This window comes from Mixophyes fleayi, chromosome 12 (genome assembly GCF_038048845.1).
Source record: "Mixophyes fleayi isolate aMixFle1 chromosome 12, aMixFle1.hap1, whole genome shotgun sequence".
Taxonomy (NCBI): Eukaryota; Metazoa; Chordata; class Amphibia; order Anura; family Limnodynastidae; genus Mixophyes; species Mixophyes fleayi.
The window spans coordinates 25,117,564-25,133,550 of record NC_134413.1 but is presented as its reverse complement, the minus strand read 5'-3'; the positions used below and the strand labels follow the sequence as shown (position 1 = coordinate 25,133,550).

Here is a 15,987-nt window from a genome sequence, read left to right as displayed (position 1 = left end):
TCCAGCGCAGCTATAATGTAAAGCAAACAAGGTCTTATTATAATCGTTTTACAGCAGCTGTAAGTGCGACCTTATCTCAGGGAACCAAATGGTGACAATGTGGAGGGGAGATAAGAGTGAAGATCTGCACAATAAATAAAACTATAAATTCAGATTCATATTTGTATTCAAACATTTACACGCCTTTCTGTTCTATTTTGTATTAGGTAAGCAGTGTGCACTTTATCAAAATCTGCAACCCCAAACCTAAGGCGCCTAAATCACTAAAACTTCAGCCCAAACATTCATCATTGCCCTATTTCATCATGTAGCTGGGAAAAAATATATTTATTACTTTATCTGAAACCACAGATTGTCAGGCCGAATGCAATAAAGAAAAGTGTAATCTTTCACCACTTAACTACCATCACAGCTCTCTATAGCACATAACCAGATTGAAGAACAGAAAGGTGTTCTGCAGTGTGACATGTACGTAAGAATCTCCTTCTTCTTCTCTGTCACTATCCAGTCTTACTTTTTCTTTTATATCCCTCTTAATGTTGCTTATTAACACCCTCTTCAGAATTTCGGCAAAACCATTCTTCAATACTGTCCGCTTCACTTACACTCTGTAGTTTCTATCCGTCCCCTTGGCGTATCTCCACTTTTCACACCTCTACAAACACCCAAAATGGCCACCCTTGGTCAACCTATTGAAGTCATTGATAGCAATAGCTTAAAAAAATGGCTGACTGAGGCCACAGCCATGGACCGCTTCAGTGCGCTTTGTGTACCTTGGCACTCAAAGCTTTATCAGTACTCACTCAGAACTTTGCCTCTTAGGAACACTTTCCAAGAAGGCTGAGCCAGAGCATAACAAAAGTGGGCCACTTAGCCAGTTACATCATACCACCACACTCCTACATGGCTTCTGTTATAGCAACCCGTCCGGTCCTGGAAACAACACTGCCCAGCAATGCAGACACCTCAACCTGCAAAAAAGATAGAAAGTTAAAAATGGCTAAGTAGCTGATCTTTTAATGCTCTATTGGTGGCAAAAAGGTAGTTAGTGTGATACCCCCCAGCAGTATGATTGAGATGGCTTCGTCATGCCTTTGCATTAGGGAGGTCAATTTAATAATTATTATTTCTAGGCAGCATCTTCTCCTGAGAGGTTGGTTGAGACCTCTGCGTGTAATTAGGGATGCACTACTGGGCCCTCATATGCTCCAGTCCCAGCCCCCCAGGTGCCCGGCTCCTGGACAGAGAGCCTCCACAAGGTAGAGAGGCTCCCTGCAGCATCACTGATGTCATGTAATTAATAATGTCAGAGCGCTGTCATTGGAGAGAAGCCGAAAGGAGACAGCAAGACGACACAGAGGGGTAAGTAAACTACTGCAGGGGTTAGATGGAACCGGGGATGGGGGGTGACTCTAGAGATTGGGGGGCAGGAGGCAAATATTGGGTAGAGAATATGAGGGTGGGGTGAGAGAAGGAAAGAGGGGGACCCTGTCTGTTAAATTTGTACTGGGCCCTGCAATTTATGGTGGCAGCTCTGAGTATATACTATACTTAAAATGAAAATGTTGAGTTCCACCACATATCACTGGTTTCTAACCTGGTTAGGACCCTTTAGCAGCAGGGCCATCTTAACAATATTATGGGCCCCCGGGCAAAGCAGTGCACCGGGGCCCCTATATATATATATATATATATATATATATATATATATATATGAAAGAGAGAGAGGTATAGAGATATAGATATAGATATATAGAGATAGATAGATAGATGTACTTGCTCAGTGACCCTTGTAGGTTTTTATTGCAGTTTTTTTTTTTGCGGGATTATTCTAATTAAGAGCCCTGCCTATGGGGTCCCCTTGCCCCGGGCACCTGCCCATCATGCCCAATGGAAAAGATGGCCCTGTTTAGCAGTGTCTTCTCTATGATCAGGCATGGAGGAAGTGGCAGATTGGTTGGCTTGCCCCATTTGTGGCCCGAGGTGCGCTTGAAGAGGTTAGCCCTGTGTCAGCAACGCAAGCTTGCAATGATTTATTGGTTGGCATTCTTCTTCTTCTGTTATTTCAACCTCACCTTTTGTATCCCAGCCAGAAAGTCTATTAATAAATGATTAAAGCGGATTGTTAAGGAAACTGATCTGAAATATTTGGCTTGGCTGAAATCCAGCTAATTACAAGCTGCCTGTTTGCATCTGTCACTGCAGGCTCACCTGGCTGTGGGGGATGCTGTCAGTACTGCTGACCCCTAGCTACCGGCATGGGGGGGGGGGGGAACCTTGGTAAAAAACATTAGTAGCCAATGCTGGAAAACATTAATATAAAGCTGCACATTGCAGAGATAGGCAACCTCACCAGCAAGTTACCTAATGGGGTTTTCCCACCATTAATTTATGGGCTTTTTACATCCCTGCACTTTAAATTGAATGGCTTCCTCCTGTGTTTTTCAGCAATGTGTTTATATGAGTTGTCTCCTTCTATTGTCCTGTTTACAACACAAAGCTTTCCTCTTAATATAATAGTATTGAATGCAGAAAACACATTAAAGCTATGTTGTATACTAGGTCAAAGTAACTAAACAATACATTTCTGTCTTTGTACTGTGCTTTCCAGCCATGTGTTTATATAATTCAGGAACAGTGTATTTCTGTTAAACTGAGATACAAATCATACATACAAAGACGTATATGAGATTCCATTAGGACTCTGACTTCCATTAGGTGCACTCACCTTGAAAAAGACTACGGGCTAGATTTACTAAGCTGCGGGTTTGAAAAATTGGGATGTTGCCTATAGCAACCAACCAGATTCTAGCTTTCATTTATTTAGTACCTTCTACAAAATGACAGCTAGAATCTGATTGGTTGCTATAGGCAACATCCACACTTTTTTCAACCCGCAGCTTAGTAAATCTAGCCCTACCAGTCAAAACACGTTGGAAGATGAGAGAGGTGCTCTTACTCTAACCTGCTATCTGCTTGGACTTGGTTGGACCATCCATTACCTACCTACCCCAGGGAGGATTTAAGTTCTGTATTTACTACGTGGTCTCCACATTTCCTCTGGTAGGGTTATTCTGCACATTTCTTTTGAAACTGCGTAATATTTTGCTCTAATAAAAAATACCCGTTTTCATACAATATTGCACTAGATCTTCTCTCTTTCAAGAACTGGACTTATTCAAACTGAAATATAAGTATATTTGTTGTAACATTAATTGATGTATGTGGGAGTCACCAGGGGCTCTGGAATCCTTTCGATATTTTGTTGTCATTTTTGTTGTTTCACAACTGGTGTATGGTTGCTTGAGGTAGAGTTGAGCTGCATCTGGGTGTAGAGCACTGGTGGGTTTTCTATTACTTTTTACTTTACGTTTTTTCGACACATTACGTCATGGAGGCTCCCATTTTGCCCACTTCACTGGATGTGGGAGATTGGCCTGCTTTCCCAGGAGCTTGGGAGGTCTACCCGGATTTCAGGAGTCTCTGCGAAATTCCTGGATAATGAACAAATAGGCTCTAGTACTCCCACTTCAATCAGTAAATTAACTATGTGGCACACTGATACCCTGCCTGTGAATTGACAGGTGCAAAACACCAAAGGCACAATTGTTTTCCCCTAGATCATTCTTAAGCCTCAATCTCTTTAACTGGTTTGTTATGTTAGGAATTTTATGTATTGTAGATTCCTTTCCTCATTGATCACTTACAGTCCCCAATAAGTAACCTCTTCAGTGTGCTTAGCCTTTCAACTAGGCATACACTTCAATTCATTCTCATAGCTGAGAACACTAGTAGCATGGTAGCCTACACCTCAACTCCTTCTCGTATCTATAAACACTAGTAGCATGGTAGCCTACACCTCAACTCCTTCTCTTCTCTGTAAACACTAGTAGCATAGTAGCGTACATCTCAACTCCATCTCCTATCTGTAAACACTAGTAGCATGGTAGCCTACACCTCAACTCCTTCTCTTCTCTGTAAACACTAGTAGCATGGTAGCCTACACCTCAACTCCTTCTCGTATCTATAAACACTAGTAGCATGGTAGCCTACACCTCAACTCCTTCTCGTATCTATAAACACTAGTAGCATGGTAGCCTACACCTCAACCTCTTCTCATATCTGTAAACACTAGTAGCATAGTAGCGTACATCTCAACTCCATCTCCTATCTGTAAACACTAGTAGCATGGTAGCCTACACCTCAACTCCTTCTCTTCTCTGTAAACACTAGTAGCATGGTAGCCTACACCTCAACTCCTTCTCGTCTCTGTAAACACTAGTAGCATAGTAGCATACATCTCAGCTCCATCTCGTATCTGTAAACACTAGTAGCATGGTAGCCTACACCTCAACTCCTTCTCGTCTCTGTAAACACTAGTAGCATAGTAGCATACATCTCAGCTCCATCTCGTATCTGTAAACACTAGTAGCATGGTAGCCTACACCTCAACTCCTTCTCGTCTCTGTAAACACTAGTAGCATAGTAGCATACATCTCAGCTCCATCTCGTATCTGTAAACACTAGTAGCATGGTAGCCTACACCTCAACTCCTTCTCGTCTCTGTAAACACTAGTAGCATAGTAGCATACATCTCAGCTCCATCTCGTATCTGTAAACACTAGTAGCATGGTAGCCTACACCTCAACTCCTTCTCGTCTCTGTAAACACTAGTAGCATAGTAGCATACATCTCAGCTCCATCTCGTATCTGTAAACACTAGTAGCATGGTAGCCTACACCTCAACTCCTTCTCGTCTCTGTAAACACTAGTAGCATAGTAGCATACATCTCAGCTCCATCTCGTATCTGTAAACACTAGTAGCATGGTAGCCTACACCTCAACTCCTTCTCGTCTCTGTAAACACTAGTAGCATAGTAGCATACATCTCAGCTCCATCTCGTATCTGTAAACACTAGTAGCATGGTAGCATACATTTCAACTCCTTTTCATATCTGAAAACACTAATAACATGGTAGCAAAAATAGTAAGAAAAAAGTAAAATGCAAAAATCCTTATATAATGATAGGAGTGATTGTGACAGAAGAACAACAGCGGTACTTGCTGCCGCTTTGCATGGGGAAGACTGAGCCACAAAGACTTGGCATTAACCAGAAAAAGCTTTCACCAGGATGGTTAGTTTGTTAAATAAGGAGAATTCTGATTTCCAGAAAAAAACACCCGTTTTCGCCTGAGAAATGGATTTATTATAGTCTATTATTTTTGTTTGATGACATGCAGTCAATGCCATTTGATAAGTGATGGTAAGCGCTGCTAGGGCAGCATCTGAATTGGATCTGTTGGATATCGGTGTCTTACAGCCTCCGTCCTTCTGTTCTCCAGCTGAGTATAGGGAGAGAGGGAGGTTTAATTTAATGGAGGAACTGCATTTTGAAAGTGACAATGCTGGAAAGCAGGAGATAATGGAAGCACTGCAGAATCAGGATGTAACAAGAGGTGGCACATATGTTATATCGTGCTTGCCATTATCACTGGCATATTATTATTATTATCGTTTATTTGTAAGGCGCCACATGGTTTCCGCAGCGCCGTACACAGTACAAACAGTAGACCATACAGGGTAAAACAGTACAGAACATTAAACATAAAGTACCAATACTTCAGAAACTTCAGGCAGGCAAATACAGTAGAGACGGAGCGGAAGAACAGGTATGGAGACGGGAGGAAAGAGGGCCCTGCTCATACGAGCTTACATCCTAAGGGAGGGTGAACAAAATCAGGCACAGAAGGGAGCCAGTGAAGCAAAGGGGAGAGAAAAAAATGGGGCCAGGGGAGAAACATAAGAGATGAGAGGTTAAGTGGATGGTTGGTAGGCCTTAAGGAACAGGTGAGTTTTAAGTGCCCGTTTGAAGGAGCACAGGTTGGGTGAGAGACGGATGGAGCGAGGAAGGTCGTTCCAGTGAAGGGGGGCAGCGCGGGAGAAGTCTTGGATTCTAGAGTGGGAAGAGGTGATCAGAGTGGAGGAGAGTCGGCGATCATTGGCTGATATCTTTCTAGAAACAAACTGCATCCTGCTGGGATTAATACTGGTATATTATATATGGGCAAATTATATTATGCTGGGCGTACACCTATATTACATCTTGCTCAGTAAATTGCTGCCTGTTGGGCATTATGAGTGGCTTACATTTTACTGGGCATTATTCCTAGGCAAATTACATCAAGCCGGGAGCAAACTGCATCCTGGGCTTTATTACTTCCTATTGGGCTTTATTACTTCCATATTACATCTTGCACATTATCAGTGGACATATTCCATCCCGTTGGGCATATTACACCTTTCTGGACAATAAGTATTCTACATAATTATTAGAAAAAGGACATTTTACTACTGATTGGCATGTTACTGTACAAGAAATTGATATTACAAGGGGTGATATTTCTACTGGGCATATTATTGGGTGTGAAATTACTACTGCTAGGCATATTAGTGGGCTCAATGAGTTGTGGTGATGAGGGTCAGTGTATTGTAAAATTGAGGCGTGTGGATCATATTTTTTTAGTGTTTATTATGTTATATTGAGTTTTAAAAAAAATATATATTGTTCTGATTATAAATAGGAATGATGCCTTCATTGTAACACTATCAGATTCCATTCACCTACATTCCCCATACATTTTTCATACAGCGACCACTGTAGGAATGTATATGTTTCATTAAAAAATGTGCTTGATGAAGCATTGTATTATTATATACCAAAATGGAGGAAGCTGTGAGAGTAGTTTGTACCCTAATAGTTATGAGTGAAGTGGGTCCTAGACCCTCAGTCAAATTATTTTCCTTTATTGCAAAAGCTGATGCAAGTTCATATTGTTTTTACTATGGAGAAATAACCTAAATATTGATGGACTTGGACCATTGGTTGATGGGCAGTTTGTATGTGGTGGCATTCTGTAAGTACAAAATACTGATTCCGCAGCGCTCATTCACATCAGTCCATGCCCCATTGGAGCTTACAGTCTAAATTCTCTAACATACACACACAGACAGAGAGAGAGAGACTAGGGTCAATTTTTGATAGCAGCCAATTAACCTACTAGTATGTTTTTGCAGTATGGGAGGAAACCAGGGCACCCGGAGGAAACCCACGCGAACACAGAGAGAACATACAAACTCCTCACACATAAGGCCATGGTCAGAATTTAACTCATGACCCCAGAGCTGTGAGGCAGAGGTGCTAACCACTTAGCCACGGTGCTGCCCAGCACAGAGAGGAATCATTTTAAACCATTTCCTTTGTTTGTATATCTGACCATGCATCTGCCTGAATAGTACAGTGAAGAATATTTCTAATGCAACTTCAGCAACAAATTTGGCATTGGTTAAGGTATACCTGGCACCTTACAGTGGAAGCAGCCATTTGCATGGGCAGAAGCAATATTTATTGGCCTAATGTCTGAAACCACTGGTTCTTAGGGCACTGATAGGCAGATTGATGGGGCAGGCCACAAAATGACAAATTCAGTTTTGTCTAGTAGACAGGTACACATTAAACTTCACTGTTACTTGACGGGACTTTCCATCCCTGACAGGTGATGATACGTTGCCAGTTCTTAATGCATTGTCTTTAATAGGTGAAGTGAAAGGAGATAACATCTGTTATCAGTTATCAGCAATGTAATGGGATCCTGCAGAGCAAAGAATGCAGTCTGCACTGATTTACCTTTTAAATGACAGCATTTTAGCTGTCTCAGGGATCATTTTTCACTCTGTAGTGCCTGTATGTTTATAACCTTATGTATCATCTGGATTTTTTAGAACAAATTATCGAGAAAAAACAATATTATGATTCCGCTATTGATATCCCTGCTCCTCTGAGTGGCGTCATAGTGATTGTTTGGATGTCATCTAGTTGAACCTGTTGTAAAATGAAAAAAAAAAAAACACACCATGCATTACTCCTGGTTTTCTGCCACGTTTTCCCAGCATCTAGTTGCAGGGCTTATATTTTTGTATACAATGTGTTAGTTGCACTGGAAATTTTATTTCTTCGAAGACCCATATCCTGGGAAAAACAATGCAAGAGGGAGGAGTGTGATGATGCCAGTTTTATTCTGTACCTACATGTTCTGTTTTAATGGTCACACATGTCTCTCTTTCACAGGCCTGGTGGAAATCTGTCTGATGCACCCACTGGACGTGGTGAAAACCCGGTAAGTCCTTGTTAGAACTTGTTGCTTGTTTTGAGCATGAACAGTGAACAAACTGCAGACACCAGTAGTCAGTTATCAGCACTGTGCCGTCTCTCTGGCACCAGTCACATGAAACATCTCTAATTGTTGTTTAGATACACTCACTAGCAGAGAATATCTAGGCAATACCTTACTGTGAGCAGAGCCAGATTTAGACCTCATGGGGCCCTAGGCAAGATACTGGTTTGGGGCCCCCTCCCTGAAAAAATCCATTGCACTATAGTTTTTAGCATAACATATACCCCTATTCAGGGGCTGGCTGGCAGACTTTAGCCCAAGGGGGCAAGCACATAGCACTGGCCCATAAGTAGTGGCCCATTTTTAAAGGTTGGTCTCACCGCCGGCCCTTGGAGGGCCCTCTGGGGACCGCTGGGCCCTAGGCAATTGCCTAGGTTGCATAGTGGTAAATCCGGCCCTGACTGTGAGGAATCTCAGTTTTCAGTGGATAGGGTGTAATGGATACATCCAGTCCTCAATGTTGCATCACAAACCTTATCTGGTTTAACTAGCATGATTAGCATGTAAAAGTCAGCACAAACCCCTGAACATAGAGGCTATTCACAAAAAGGTACTAGTTAGATACATTCTGCTAGAGAGTGTATCTAACTAGTGATTAGAGCTAGCATAGGGTTATATACATTTATCCCTTCTTTAAAAATCCCACAAAAGTGTCCTTATCGTTTCAGTGAATTTAATTATGCTATTGCCTGTGCATTTTTGTGAGATAACATCATAGATCTAATACAGTACATTCATGTTCACTTTGTAAACTTGATACGTATTTACATGTCATCTTTATTGAGAAGGGAAAGCAGGGCTTAAATAAATAGTAAAGCCACTATTTGGCATTAATATATATTAAAGGCTATTTATTACCATAGTTGCCTACTCTTCCGGAATATCCAGAGACTCACGAATTTCTGGGAGTCGGACTCCCGGGAGAGTAGGGCAACCTCCCGAATCCTGGACACTGTGTTTAGTTAAGTAGTGGGGGTGGGATTTATGATGTGATTGACGCGATTCTTTGTGCTCCACCCCACATGCCCACCTCCCCCCGGATGCCAACTTGCCGAAGTTGGCAAGTATGTGTATTACTGAGCTGAATAATATCCATGAAATAACTATGTCCATACTGAACTAAATTAGTCTACCATGCTCTCTGTCACTGCTTTTGCTATATTAGGGGGGAGGTCACTTCTTTAGCTAAACAAGCAGACAGTGACTGACAGCTAGGCAGACTTGCACTACATAATGCACAGTATAATTGGTAGATTCATACACAGAGTTGCAACTATTTATAGTTGAGTGGGAAGGTAATATTTTACTTATAACAGAGGGGCAGTGGGATATCAGGCTAACAATGTATTTTACTTTCATGGCTCATTTGTGAAAGTTAAACTGTGGGCCTCTTTAATAAGAAGAGTGTAATGGTAACCTGCACACAGTTGAGGCATCCAGCTAAAGCAATACTCATTGATTCACAAGATATCCCTCAGACATGACATTACCTGTCACTTATGGAAAGTCCCATTAAGTAACTGTGTAGGCAGCAGGTACACTTTTGTGTGATCCGCTCCAATATTCAGCCTATCATTTTGCTAGGATCCTGTGACATCACTGAGGCGTGACAAGTGATTTCCTGGTGAATTGTTATGCTGGATTCTTATTAATATTGTGTGAAAAATCAGACACATTAACTCTCAGAAGCTATTCAAAGAAAGGGATTTGCTATTTTTTTATTTTTTTTTAAAAAAAAAAAAATCTCCCCCAGACCTATAAATAGATAAACAGAGGTAGATATCGCTTTAATCCTAAAATTTCTAGATCTAGATACATAGACCACATGTTCCTAGATATTTTGAGTACTATAATATTAATTTGTTAATACAATATGAACTGAATGGTGTCTTATTAATATGTCTCTTCCTTTCTATAACCACTGATCTTATTGTAAGCCACGCTTACTTTTACAACTGCTATGGCGCTTGTTTTTCCAAGTCACTGATTTTAGAGTTTTATGTCTCTGAATATAAAAAAAAGTTCTGGTATAAAATGTTTGACAAATTGGAGGTTTCTAGTTGATCCTTTGAACATGAATTTAAATTATACACAATTTTAAGGTCTGTATTAATTTAAACATAATCATTCAAACAGTGGTGGGCAACAGGTGGCCCTCCGCGTCTTCACCTGGCTGCCCCCAGCATGGCTGCTCCCGATATATTATAGAGTTAGTACAGTGCATTCTGCACCATGTGCTCTCTCTCCGTCCTCTGTGGGCTCCAGCTGTGTAAGGAAGTGAGGGGATGTGGGGATGAGCATGTGGGGAGGTCTGAGGTGCATGTGGGGGAGGTTTAATAGTTATACGAGGAGGACTGAGTGAAATGTGGGAGATCTTTTGCCGTACATGTGGGACCTAAAGGTTTGTGAGGGAATGTTGTGACCAGTGGGGGTCTGAGTGGCATGTGGTGGAATTTTGGAGTAGATGGGCATGTGGGTTGATTTTGGAAAATGTGATGTGGGAATGCCAATGTTTTTTGGAACCGTTTTCTATATTATTATTGAAATTAACAGTAATGTGGCCCTTTTGATGTTTAGAGGGCTGAATATGTGGCCCTTGAAGTCTATTGGGTTTCCCATCAATGTTTAGAACAATATATTGATTTTGTATGGGAAAAGTTTGCACAGATATTGCTGTTTTTTTTTTTTTAAATCTGTTACATTCACTAATCTTTAAACAATAAACATGTATCATTATCACCAATTAAGTGATGGTTTGGTCTGTTGTCAAAGTACTGTATAATAAAGTGAGACCTAGTTGGTCTTGTAGACACACTCTGGTCTTTTACGCGTAGTCTGAACCTACACTGCTCTTTTCTTTTATTTGCACAATTGCACTTAATCGTCCAAGAAAGCTAATTTTATGGTGCATGCTCATTCCCCAGTCTTTGAAAACGCTGCTGTAAAAGAAGGATATGTCTTCATGGGGTGGGGTACGTGATAGCGAACATCTGAATTCCGACAGGAGTTTGAACAATGTCTTAATCACGACTGCTGCAATTGGCGGAAATGAGACGTGTTAAAATACTGACATAGAACAATTCCAAGAAACACACACACCGACAGTGAGCTTTATGTCGCTTCTAAGGGCAACAGTTCTATTCATGCTATTAAGGGGGCAATGCAAGGAGCTGTCGGCTTCATAATGGTTTTTTTAGGAAAGTTTGAACATTGTACAGCCTGCTGGTCCTCGCATTGTCCCCTTAATAGCATAAATAGAACTGTCAGTCAGTATTTCAACACGTCTGATTTCCTGCCGCAGTCTCGATTAAGATATCATTGAAACTCCTGTCGGAATTTAAGTGTTCGTTATAATGTCTACCACCGGTCTTCATGTGCAAGGTTGGGTTTTCAGCACCTCTGACCAGCTGGAGAATTCAAGTCCTGCGGGGAGGAAAATTCCGCGCACCGATCTTCATCCTTCACGCACAATGTGGTGCAAAACAAAGTGCTTTTGGCAAGGAACTCCCCTGATCAGTTGAATCCAACACCTCCATCCTGACACAGGACAACAGTATTTGTGCTGCACTTTCTTTAATAATACTTAATGATTCCAAATGAGCAAAACTGAGAGAAAACATAAATGTGCACTGTGTATGAAAGCAAAAAATAGAAAGATATTTTGACAAGTGCACCGTCAAACAAAGGGGTAAAGAACATAACGAACATTTAACCAAAAAAGGAAAATCTGTTCCTTTATCTAACACCATAAAACATTACTATATTATACAGCATTGTACAGAAGTAAAGAGATACTTGTGACAAAATAGTTTCTGCAATAGTTTCAGCACGGTGGCTCAGTGGTTAGCACTTCTGCCTCACAGCGCTGGGGTCATGAGTTCAATTCCCGACCATGGCCTTATCTGTGTGGAGCTTGTATGTTTTCCTTGTGTTTGCGTGGGTTTCCTCCGGGTGCTCTGGTTTCCTCCCACAGTCCAAAAACATAGTGGTAAGTTAATTGGCTGCTGTCAACATTGACCCTAGTCTCTGTGTGTGTGTGTATGTTAGGGAATTTAGACTGTAAGCTCCAATGGGGCAGGGACTGATGTGAATGAGATCTCTGTACAGCGCTGCGGAATCAGTGGCGCTATATAAATAAATGGTGATGATGATGATGCAACCTAACCACAGGTACAGAATGCAAAGTAGAAACAAAATCAGAATCTGTGTCTGGAACCTATCTGGGGTTCATCCAGCATACAGTCCCAGTGTTTAGCCTGGCAGGTACATAACATTTTCTTGTTTCCTCATAATACCAGATACAACTTTTCCATATAGTTTGATAAGCTAAAATAATGAAACAGTTTTGATTGTGAAGTGCCCAGATTACTCAGGATTAAAACTGAATTAGAATATAAAAGAATAATCGTTCCTGACTCACAGTCACAGCCTTAGGGGTTATTCACGTCCAAACTCCACCCGAATATTCTTCATCATAAGAGGACAGCTTGGTTGAAGTTTCTGACATCAGTGTGATTGATTCATTTGTTGTGGATGAAGTGAAGTAGAGGTCAGTACAGTATGAATATGTAGGGAAAAGGCAGCTTAGCTGATTCACACTCTGTGCTATACTTCATCTAGTGTCAGTTTTGATAGACTATGCATAATGAGGAGAGGTTGACATTACATTTGTCAATAGGGTGTAACAGTCAGTTCAATGTACACAAAGCTTATTCATACTGCACTTGCTATTGTCATTCAGCATACAGTTTACTATCGTCAACTTATTTGGGAATCTAAATGTAGTGGTATCATTCCGGAAGGGTTGTATAGAGTAGAGCAATGATTGGTTTATAATGTGCAACTGACATTAATACAGTGTGGGCTGGACAGGTAAGGCAGCTTCCTTATAGACACGGACACAGCTTTAATCAGTGGACACAGACATTGCCAGTTCATACATACGCACTGCACTGGAAGCCTGGTCTTTAAATAGAAAAAATGCTTTATTGAGTTAAATATCTCTCTATCACTGCTGCAATCTCGCCATCCTTAGGTACCGCTGCGATAGTTCTTAAATAATCTTCCTATGGGGAAGCTATTGCAGTAGGCAGATGGCAAAGGCAATCTCCGTTGATACCTGGTGATAGCTTTTGCCGAATTAGGGCCTGATTCATTAAGGAACTTAAATTAAGAAGTTTCAAATATCAACTTTATATTTCAGTGTACAAATAAGCTATCAAGTATTTGTGTGCTACATGAAAAAACAGACAGTATTTAACTGCAAAACAGAAAACTAATTTGCACCCCTTGCACTGTAACATGGTTTTGTCCAGGAGACTTAAATAATAAACTTCTTAATTTAAGTTCCTTAATGAATCAGGCCCTTAGTCTCTTGTGAAATAGGGAGAAGCCCTTACCATCGGATTTAGGGCTCTTCTCGCTTAGGGCTCTATAGAAATTATATTGTATGTTAATATTGTTATCACTTCCTCTTTCACTAATGTGTATAAGGAATAACAATCTTCTTATTGTAGCTTCTAAACATTAGAAGTCACAATGGTTTTCTGTCCTTTGTATAAAAGTAGTTGTCTTATGGCTGTGTAACTTTGTGGTCAACAGAAGGCATTCTGTTATCCCAGTAACACAGTAGTCTGTAGTGGCGGAACTTCAGGGGTTGCAGCTGCAACAGGGCCTTGAGGTGAGGGGTGTCTATTCAGAGCAGAGAGAGAGAGACCTGGGGGGGGGGGGGGGGGGGCGCTAGAGCTGCATCAAATATTTCTTTTGGGCCCGGCAATGTACTGTTTTACCACTGGTAGGCGGTACCAAAAGTGAATATATTTGACTCTACCTTTTGTGACATCACAAATATGTTCTCATGGAAAGTCTAAATATTCTTATTATCATCATTTATTTGTTAAGCGCTACAAGATTTCACGTTGCCATACACCGTACAAACAGTAGACTATACAGGGTGAAACAGTACAGAACAATAAACAAAAAATACCAATACTTCAGAAACTCCAGGCAGGCTAATGCAGTAAAGACGGAGCAGAAGAACAGGTATGGAGACAGAAGGAATGAGGGCCCTGCTCATACGAGCTTACATACTAAGGGAGGGTAAACAGAACAGGCTCAAGGGGAGCCAGTTGAGGCATGGGGGAGAGAAGGGGGGGGGGCCGGGAGGAGAGAGGGGAGAACGAGCGGAGGAGATGGAGTGGTTAAGTGGATGATTTGTAGGCTTTGAGGAACAGGTGAGTTTTGAGTGCACGTTTGAAGGAGCACAGAGTAGGAGAGAGACGGATGGAGCGAGGGAGGTCATTCCAGTGAAGGGGGGCCACACGGGAGAAGTCTTGGATTCTGGAGTGGAAAAAGGTGATCAGAGTGGAGGAGAGGCGGCGGTCATTGGCCGAGCGCAGGGAGCGAGCAGGAGTGTGAATGGAGAGGAGGTTAGAGATAAAAGGGGCAGTAGACTGGGAGAGAGCCTTGTAAGTGGTGGTAAATACAGATAGACTAGAAAAGTGAGGTGGTTCAGAAGTCATCTACTGCCTGCATGTCAAGGTTACAGATCCATCCTGAAATTGTGAACTAGGTACCTACAATATTCATATATAAATCTTTAGAGATGGCAACTGATAACCCATCTGGCTGTCCCCCATTCTATACTGTTGATTTCAGCTGCTCCGTGGGTTATATGGGCATGTCACACTAGACCACTGATGACACAGTGCTGGGTATAGGATACACACTTTTAGGTGGTGCAAGATTAGTAAGCTTAAAAAAAGATTCTCTACAGATTTAAATACCAACCTCTTTGAAGGCCCACGAGCTACATGTGAAGCCCTGAAATAGAAACAAGTTGCTCCGTACTCCCGTCAGTCATTTTTGTTAAAACCACTATTTTCTTGCCACTTATGAGAGCTCAGTGGAATTGCATGGTTGAGCTTCTATGAGTAGCAGATCAGCTGTCATTCCTATGTAGTACATTAAGGCAGGATTCCAGCACTTGCTGATAGCTCACTGTCTGAAGAGTTGGAGACAAAAGGTGTTGTCAGTTCATCAAAAAAAATTTGTATAACAAAATTCCACAGGAATTGTGGTTTACTCCCCATGTCAGATGCTTAGTGTTAAGGTTATTACTTGGTAATGAGAAGCAACATTGTACCATTTTCTTTTGAATTTGGCCACGTTTTGGAGTCTGTGGATATTTTATTTTACCTTAACAGAGAAGCCAGTTTGGTAGTTTCCTATATTTAGTTAAAAATATACTTGCCGGTACCAGTGCTGTACTAAGTAGGTGGTAGTCGGAATGATCACAATGACAAGTCGTCTTGGGTAATAGACATTGAAATATTAAATAAAACCATTTTCACTTTTGAGATTTTTATTGTTTGTAGAAGTAGGAGATTATAGCAACGTGATCAAGGTAATCGGCACAGCTCAGCTAATGTAGTGGATAGTTATAAAAACTGTACAGGTATCCCACTTCAAAAACGCCCTCCCCAAAAAATGAAATACTAAGCAAAAGATCTGGCAGCACCATTGCTATTTATTCATGTATGCCCCTTGTCACCAATATCAAATTTTCCAATGCAAAATTGCTTCACATGGAATAATGGATATTGGCTGGTATGACATGGTTTAATATATTCTGCTAAATTTTCAGAGAGAAACCCATTGAGCAAAATTGACTTTGATGCATTTTTAAGCTTGAAGCTTTTGAGAGTAGATGCCAACCTGATGGAACGTGGAAGATTGTTCCACAGCAGGGGAGCA

The 15,987-nt window shown here is 41.2% G+C and overlaps 1 protein-coding gene across 1 annotated transcript in view; it reads left to right on the top strand.

Moving 5' to 3' along the window:
* Window positions 1-15,987, top strand: part of SLC25A21 (solute carrier family 25 member 21) — a 306,693-nt gene that overhangs the window by 148,265 nt on the left and 142,441 nt on the right. Inside the window, exon 3 of the mRNA XM_075193076.1 lies at window positions 8,127-8,175. Coding sequence (XP_075049177.1) covers window positions 8,127-8,175 — 49 coding nt within the window. The remainder of the gene's footprint in view (window positions 1-8,126; window positions 8,176-15,987) is intronic.